The 9,018-nt window shown below is 31.4% G+C and overlaps 2 protein-coding genes across 2 annotated transcripts; both read right to left on the bottom strand.

Annotated features, from left to right (window-relative positions):
• Positions 1-1,791: 1,791 nt before the first annotated feature.
• LOC125850153 (uncharacterized) lies at positions 1,792-4,663 on the bottom strand. The gene is made up of 6 exons (XM_049530046.1): positions 4,399-4,663; positions 4,239-4,293; positions 3,961-4,153; positions 2,624-2,906; positions 2,460-2,537; positions 1,792-2,024 (listed from the first exon to the last, which is right to left on the bottom strand). The coding sequence occupies exons 3-6, from the start codon at positions 4,149-4,151 to the stop codon at positions 1,974-1,976; spliced, it is 603 nt and encodes a 200-aa protein (XP_049386003.1). The 5' UTR covers positions 4,152-4,153; positions 4,239-4,293; positions 4,399-4,663; the 3' UTR covers positions 1,792-1,973.
• A 2,628-nt stretch (positions 4,664-7,291) lies between these two features.
• Positions 7,292-9,014, bottom strand: LOC125850154 (uncharacterized; the record flags this gene model as incomplete). The annotated part of the gene is made up of 4 exons (XM_049530047.1): positions 7,292-7,575; positions 7,844-7,921; positions 8,019-8,301; positions 8,890-9,014. Coding segments are annotated over 4 exons (537 nt in total), but the record flags the coding sequence as incomplete, so codon positions are not given.
• Between the last annotated feature and the right edge of the window lie 4 nt (positions 9,015-9,018).

Raw genomic sequence — 9,018 nt, 5'->3', positions numbered from 1 at the left:
TCTTATTATACAAATTACAATGTATAAGTGAATTTATACAAAACTGGACAATTTGTATAAAATTGGATGTATCTAGCGAATTGTACAAATCAAAAGCTCCATAGCAAACATAAAATTTGCTATGGAGCGCAATTATCCAAACTATAGCTATAACATACAAATATAATTTTTATGTTTGCTATATGTGAAAGTTACTCTTTTTAATTTAATGAACTCGAGCCACCGGAATTAAAAATATTAACGTGTTATCACAAATTAGATTAAACTATATTCATAGTGTTAAAAATAAATAAAATTGGCTAGGTTTTCCTCTTCACCAAAATTGATTTTGCGTTTGGTCACACTTGTATGGTAATTTAATTTATATATACATGCTCATGCAAATTAATTATTAGTCTCATTTATCACAAATATATTACTTAATCTTTCTGTTTCAGTTTATATAACACAATTTTCATGCATATTAATCTTTCATTTGAAAGTATTTAACTTTAAACTTTTATTTTTACTCCTTAATTAGAAGCTTTTATAATCATACAAATATTCCAGATATGCTTATTATGACCCCGAGTTTCAACAATACAATTCAATTGTTTTCTTAAAACTCCCACGTCCATTAAATTACGTCACGTAAATTGAAACTTGAAATTATAATAACCTATTTGCATGCAAATAAAATGTGTGTTACTAGCTAGCATGAAGTTTTTTTTTTGGCATAATATATAAATGTACCTTTTAATTTGACCTTATCTAATATCTATATGACCTCCAAATTTGAGTGTACACAAATAGACATTTAAATTTGTATAGAGTTGAACAAGTAGACACACCTATCCTACTTGGCCTCATACGTGACACTTACATGTATTATGTTACGTAGGATATAAGTAGTAACTAAGCCACATATATTTGAAGGGTGTCTCTAACTGGTATGTGATTTCACTTATTTATATTTTGACACTCTTTTGTCAAAATTCTAACTCTACCATCGGACATGTATATCTACTTGTTCAACTTTAGTTACTCATGGACTAATTTTTAGAATTGAATTAGGATCAAGATCCATAGATTTCCATGTCAGAACAAACCATATGTCATGAATACTTGAACAAAAGTCTTCATACAAAAAGTTAGATGACATAAATATCAGCCGAAGCCAAATTTCGAAGAACACATATTTATGTATTAAACCTTAGTTATAATGTCACTAGTTATGTCATATGTTTTTTTTTAAATCTATATATGCATGTAGATGCAGGTGATTGGGCTAGTAAAGTGAATTGTGTAGGAGAAGAATTGGTATAGATTATTAAGTCCAATTCCAAATACTTGTGGTAGAAAAATGCTATTATAATGTGTGTTTTTTTACAGTAAAGTTCTAACACTTATGTATGTACATAGTTGTTCTCGTTAATTAGAGGTTTCAGATTCGAAATAGAGAAAAAAAAGGCATGGAAAGTAGATGACATAAATGTTGTTTTTTAAGGGTATATATAGTAACATAAAGTCACAAATTTAAGATGATCCCTTTAAAGCATGTTTCATTAATTCCACCAAATAATCTTTTCACACAAATCTCACATACTTTGGTAGTTTTTCATCTAACAATCAACATATACATGATGAAATCAAATTGTAAAAAGTTTATTCAAAGACAAATCTATTTTCAATTTTCTCAAGTATAAAAGACATACTTAAACACATATATACCAAAATGTTTAATGAAATTGAAGTGTTTATAGAGAGGTTAAAAATGAGAAGAAATAGGAAAATATAATGAAAAAGGAATGATGGCAAAAAAAGGAAAAGCTAAATAAAGGATAACATCATTGAACATTTATATGCTAAAAAATAAGAACCCCTAAAAAAAGTATTCATTTTCCAAAGATGAAGCTAAAATTAAAAAAGCAAAATATAATATTAATATGCCAAAATACACAATTTTCTTTCCTCCTCTTATCTTCACCACATTTTCACTCTGAATCACTTTCCATGCTTCCCATAGCTTTCAATCCTCTTGGTTTCTGCACCAAAAAATAACATCATAAGATGTTATTATAATAGTAAAATACACCCTTGTCAAGAACTATATATGTTGCTCAAACGACAAGTGCGTTTTGTATCCTCCAAAAGTAGTGCATTTTTGGAAGATCTGACACGAGTGTGTACGATCTTTCAGAAGGAGTAGTGCATTTTTTGAAGAATCTGACACGAGTGCATGCGATCCTCCAAAAGTAGAGTAGTGTATTTTGAAGGATCTGTCACGGGTGCGTGTTGGATCCTTCAAAAGTGGTGTATATGAGGATCTGACACAAGTGCATGCTATCCTCCAAAAGTAGAGTAGTGCATTTTTGGAGGATCTGAAACGAGTGTGTGACAGGAATCCTCCAAAAGTAGAATAGTGCATTTATAGAGGATCTGACACGAGTGCGTATAATAAAAGAGAGCGAGTGCAATACCTTCTTAGAGGTCTTCTTCTCTCTCACTTCATACCTTTCTTGGCATAAATCTTGCAACCATGTACCTGGTTGCACCAACTACACACAACATATCAAGAAATATTTAAATGACAAAAGTCCAATTCTTGGATCACACATTTTGAATTTGAAGTAAAGAGACTTACAAGAATGGTTCTTTGTGTCAACTTAGCCCTTTTCTTAGGCCTTTGAGGAAGCTTGCAACCTTTCATTGCCAGAAAATCTTCTTCTTTTTCTTTACTTGACAATGTGATGACCAATTTTGGCCAAACCATCTTTTTCTTTTCCTCCCTTGCTTCCATGAACAACTTGCTACTATCATCCACGCCTACCGACCCTCTCGTCGTATAATACCGGTCCTCCTTCTCAGGGGATGACACTGATATCTTACGATGCTCATTTGCGTTAGAACTATTCACACCCAAATCCCTGCCAAAACAAGAACCACCAAATTTTAGTACTACAATCATGTACTTTTCAGGTAACCAAATCAATGAATTTTTCCGTTTTAAGACTTGAAATCTTCAAAAAAAAAACAGCAATATATTGTTCTCAAAAGGTAAAACACCACAACAGGAAATACCTCTAGACCCTTGCAAAAACTAAGAAAATCAGCAAATCAATGACTGAAATTGTAGTACGGCCATCATTTACTTTTCAAGTAACCAAATCGACGAATTTTTCCGTTTTAAGACTTGGAATCTTCTAGTAAACAGCAATATTGTGCTCAAAAGGTAAAACACCACAACAGGAAATACCTCTAGTCCCTTACAAAAACTAAGAAAATCAGCAAATCAATAACTGAAACTGTAGTACTACAATCTTTTACATTTCGGGTAACCAAATTGATGAATTTTTCTGTTTTAAGACTTGGAATCTTCAATAAACAGCAATATTGTCCTCAAAAGGGAAAACACCACAACAGGAAAACTGGTATATGAGGTTGAAAAACAGGTAGAGAACCACAATTCAGCACAAGATATGTTAAATGATGAATTGGATATGCCGGACTGAAATTTGAAGTAATAGCTTCACCAGAAACAATCCGGTTCATTCTCAAGTATAATTACCAGCTCCAAAACAACCAATCTTCACATCTAATGTGTTTACAAACCAATCCCAACCAAACCTAAAGTCGAAAACTTTGAACTTCCTTTCCTTCTAATGTACATAACTACATATAAGACATCAAATCGTCGCGTAATTCAGGACAGATACAGCTCAATTTGATACACAAAAAACCAACAAATCAATTTTCCATACAATGGACTTACCAAAACCCCAAAACACAATCAAAGAATGATTTTTTACATCAAAATCTTGATATATACAACAAATCTCAACCAAACAGCATCTAAAGAAACCAAAAGTAGTCATAATTTGACATAAAAATCAAATCTTTTAACACAAATGAGGCATTTTTCCCCCTCAATCTTCACTCTTAAGTATTCTTAACAATCAAAAATGTGATTTTTTTGGTTACCTGTTAAGCCTATGAGGAGAAGACACATGAAGAGGAAGATGACCAGATTCCTTGTTATTATCAACAACTCTAGATGTAATTTTCTTCTTCACCACAAGACTTCTTCCTCCATCAGATTTCCCATTTGAAGTTGAATCTTTCACCTTAAAACACCTAAGTCTTTTTCTGTTTCCCCACTGTAATTTATCCATATCTACAACAACCCCACAAAATAAAACTCAGATATTAACAAGAAGCTGAACAAAAAAACTAGATTTTGAAACAGTAAAAAGACTGACCTCAAGATCTATGGGTTAGATACTGATACTCTCAGCCAGATTTTATCAAAAGACTCTGCAACAACATAAAAAAATCAACACCCATTAGCCAAAATCTCATATAAGAACTGAAAAAACACATAAAGATTGAAACAAACAAACAAAAAGATAGTAAATTTACAAAGAGATCATCTTTTCTTCTTCTCTTCTTCTTTAGCCTTAGTGACTATTAAAAAGATGAGATTTTTATTGAAAAATTCAATGAGTTTTCCAATATATATACAAAGATCATCTCTTTTTCCCCTAAATATGAAATGGGGTTCTTGAATTTTCCTCAAAACAGGTGCACTTGTCTTCTATACAAGTGTTGATCTTTGTGTCTTTTTGCTACTCTCTAACCCCCTTTTCTTTTCCTTCCCACTGTTTTCTGGTTTTTTGTAATTTTCCCTTCTTCTTTTTTTCTTTTTTAAGGGGCGTGGGGGTGGTGGGGGTAGGGGTATTTGAGTAGATTTAAGTGAGACAAATCTTGGCCATTGGATGTTGAATGGATGGCTAGATGAGTTTTCTTGGTTTTGTTGGGTTGTTTTTTTCCCTTCCCATTGTATTAATTTATTACCTCATAACACTTGTGCATATTTTAAAAAAGATTTTCCCAATGGACTGATATAGAAGTTTGGAGGAAATTTTAGTAGCTCAATTGATTTGCTGTTTGAATTCTTATTTTATTGGTGAGGGTTCGATTTGGTATTTTGATAGAAATTTTTGTTGTTTGCAATTGAGATATTATACAAGGATTAAACAACACAAATTTATTAGTTTAAGATTTAATTACGTATCTTTATTTTAATTTTTTTAAAAAAATATCTTTCGTATTATATTTATTTTGTCAGATATATATATATAGTACACTTAGATATATGTATATTGGATATATGCGACTCAAATTAGATGTAATTTTTTTTCCAGATAGATTACATTCAAGCGTGATTCACATATATTTAAAAATTATTTCATTGTTTAACATCTAATATAATATCAAACAAAACTATATAGAGAAGTTTTGACTAAATTAAAGTTTGCATTCAAGATCAACAAACTAGGCTTACTAGAGATGTTGGTGTAGCACCCATATTCAAGAGGATACACTTTTGCTTAATAAATAATACTAAGTACGTCCAATGCCCAACGTTTGGAGTTCGCCTAATAGATCTTATACATATTATGTGTTAAAATCTTTAATTAACATTGTTGACCCTCATAATTCTTAAATAAATGAATGATACGTAATAATTTTTTAATTTATAGAGATAAGAAGATTGAGAGTAACTCAAATAACAAGTTGTAGTATCACATCTTTATTATTTGTTAACATTGTGAAGGTGATTATATATTACCTAACATTTCTTTTAAAAATACTTAGCGAAATTTTACTTTTTCACTTATCATTGGTTTCATGGTTTTGTCATATGTCTCAAAATTATCATATTTTATTTAGCTATTTGAAAGTGATTTTAATTTTATTCATGATGGAGTGATGTTTTTACTATAATACTAGTAAGTTTTATTGATTATTTTCTTTAAGGGAGGAAAATGATTTAAAAAAAATAGTTTTAGAAATAATGGTTCTTTTATTATTAGAAAGTTAAGATATTAGATTATTTACACTTGTATAGTCATGTTAGAAATTTTATTTTCTATGAGTTTCCTTAATCATGCTTGTAGTTATTTCAAACTATTGATGTACTTTTATAATTTTGTGTTATTAGATTATTATTATACTATATTATAAATTAAAACTTTAAAGATTCATAGGGCTTAGGCCCCATGTCTCAAGGCTTACACCTCGCCCTATACTAAGTAAAATACCCCGCCTTTTAAAACACTGTTTGAGTCTAATATGATTTTTAAAAAAGAACAAATTTGTATTCAATGCCAACAAACTAATTTTACTAGAAAAGTTAATTTAGCACACATATTCAAAATGCATGAGAGGACATATTTTTCCTTAATAATATTTTTTTTTTCTCACTCCCTTCTCCTCCCTCCCATTTGATGAACATTTGAGTTTGATTTGAATTAAAAATAAATAAATTTACATTAAACATCAACAAACTAGTCTTACTAAAAAAAATGATATAGCACACATGTTCAAAATGCATGAGAGAACATGTGTCTTGCAGTGTAATCACTAATCTCATATTTGTATTCGCGTTAAGTTATAGTTGAAGTTTTCATTTCAATTTTTATCTTCAAGAGTATCTTTAGGTAAATTGCTTAAAATAAAGAAGGAGAATTTGAAGAAATGGTACAAAATAATAATTGTGTGAAAATAATTAGTAAAGTTCATTTCTATGTAAATTTTCCTAAAACCCTATATTAACACGAATACATCATGCACCAAACTATCTCTTTTAGGTTACTTAACAAATACTCGCTTGTTATTACACTTATATACAATTCAATTGAAAAATTACAATTATAAATACCTCAATATAACACATGATTAAAGAGCTAATGATTTGTCAAGCTTGAATAAAATTCATTAGTACAAAATAATAAGAGCACACTTCAATTAATTGAATACTAAACATACTTAGTTGGATGTTAGTTTTTTTCCTTGTTGGATACCACAAGAACCAAACAAAATTGTACAAATCATGGAGGGACCAAAAATGAAGAAAATAACTTTTTCAGATTTGTTACGTATTTTATATATATAAACGAGCACAAAACTAAAAACTAGTTGTAAGTGAAATGATACTATATATGTATATCATGTAAACTAACACATATGCTACAATAATATTATACGATCTAATACGTAGAATACATCATTCTACATAGCTTAGCTCAACTAGCCAAGATTGAGGGACTTGTATCTTAGGTCACAACTTTGATCCCTATGCCATGAAGTTTAGATTGAGGGACTTGTATCTTAGGTCACAACTTCGAGCCCTATGTCATGCGACTACACTTTTGAGTATCTAAAGAATAAGGAAAAGCTAAAAAAATAAGAAGGGAAACATCAATTTCCAATACACAAATTTGTATGCAATAAGAACACAAAAAAAATGAAGCATTCATTTTCCAAAGGTGAGCTAATATTAAGAAAAATAATATGCCAAAATACACAATTTTTCTTTCCTTCTCTACCCCCCAAAAAATAAAGTACAAAAGATCCAAATGTTTCTTTCCATCTTCTGCTCACTTCATCTTCAACTATCCCAAAATAATTCCCAAAAATCAATCTTGGCTTTACACTGACACTATCTTTGTTTCCTTAACTCACACTTATCATCACCACATTTCATTCTGAATCACTTTCCATGCTTCCCATAGCTTTCAATCCTCGCGGTTTCTGAAAATAACATCATAACACTGTTATAATAATAGAATACACCCTCGTCAAGAACTATCATGTGCGTGTTGGATCCTCCAAAAGTAGAGTAATGCATTTTTGGAGGATCTCATACGGGTGCGTGTTGGATCCTCCAATAGTAAAGTAGTGCATTTTTGGAGTGGAGGATCTGACACGGGTGCATGTGATCCTCCAAAAGTAAAGTAGTGCATTTTTGAAGGATCTGACACGGGCACCCGGTGTAATAAGAGGAGAGGAGGTGTATTACCTTCTTAGAGGTCTTCTTCTCTCTCACTTCATACCTTTCTTGGCACAAATCTTGCAACCATGTACCTGGTTGCACCAACTGCACACAACAAGATAAAGAGACTTGTTTAACTTGGAAAGAATCAAGAAATATTTAAATGACAAAGTTTTCAATTCTTGGATAACACATGACTTACAAGAATGGTTCTTTGTGTCAACTTAGCCCTTTTCTTAGGCCTTTGAGGAAGTTTGCAACCTTTCATGGCCATAAAATCCTCTTCTTTTTCTTTACTTGACAATGTGATGAGCAATTTTGGCCAAACCATCTTTTTCTTTTCCTCCCTTGGTTCCATCAACAACTTGCTACTATCGTCCACGCCTACCGACCCTCTCGTCGTATAATACCGATCCTCCTTCTCGGGAGATGACACTGATGTTTTACGGTGCTCATTTGCGTTAGATCTATTCACACCCAAATCCCTGCCAAAACAAGAACCACCAAATTGTAGTACTACAATCTTTTACTTTTCGGGAATCAAACAGCAATATTGTGCTCAAAGGTAAAACACCACAACAGGAAATACCTCTAGTCCCTTACAAAAACTACGAAAATCAGTAAATCAACGACTGAAATTTGAAGTAACAGCTTCACCAGAAACAATCTGATTCATTCTCAAGTATAATTACCAGCTCCAAAACAACCTATGCTTCACTAACTTCACATCTAATGTGTTTACAAACCAATCCCAACCTAACATAAAGTCGAAAACTTTGAAACTTCCTTCCTTCTAATGTACAAGTAAGACATCAAATCGCGTAATTCAGGACAGATACAGCTCAATTTGATATACAAAAAACTTATTAAAACACCTATGCAATCAAAGAATGATTCTTTACACCAAAATCTGGACATATACAAGAAATCTCTACCAAACAACATCTAAAGAAACCAAAAGTAGTCATAATTTGACATAAAAATCAAATTTTTAACACAAATGAGGCATTTTCCCCCCTCAATCTTCAATCTCAAGTTTTCTTAACAATCAAAAATATGATTTTTTTGGTTACCTGTTAAGCCTATGAGGTGAAGTCATAGGAAGAGGAAGATGACCAGATTCCTTGTTATTATCAACAACTCTAGATGTGATTTTCTTCTTCACCACAAGACCTCTTCCTCCATCAGATTTCCCATTTGAA

Source organism: Solanum stenotomum, unplaced genomic scaffold, assembly GCF_019186545.1.
Source record: "Solanum stenotomum isolate F172 unplaced genomic scaffold, ASM1918654v1 scaffold14590, whole genome shotgun sequence".
In the NCBI taxonomy this organism is placed as follows: Eukaryota; Viridiplantae; Streptophyta; class Magnoliopsida; order Solanales; family Solanaceae; genus Solanum; species Solanum stenotomum.
Note: the sequence above shows the minus strand (reverse complement) of the source record. Positions and strands in the feature narration are given on the sequence as shown.

Excerpts from the sequence above, each read along its gene's own strand:
- LOC125850153 (XM_049530046.1), bottom strand. The coding sequence starts at position 4,151 with ATGGATAAATTACAGTGGGGAAACAGAAAAAGACTTAGGTGTTTTAAG. Across the intron at positions 2,907-3,960 it reads TCTCCTCATAGGCTTAACAG|GGATTTGGGTGTGAATAGTT; the intron begins GTAACCAAAAAA and ends TTGTTTTGGCAG. Across the intron at positions 2,025-2,459 it reads AGAAGAAGACCTCTAAGAAG|AAACCAAGAGGATTGAAAGC; the intron begins GTATTGCACTCG and ends TTTTTGGTGCAG.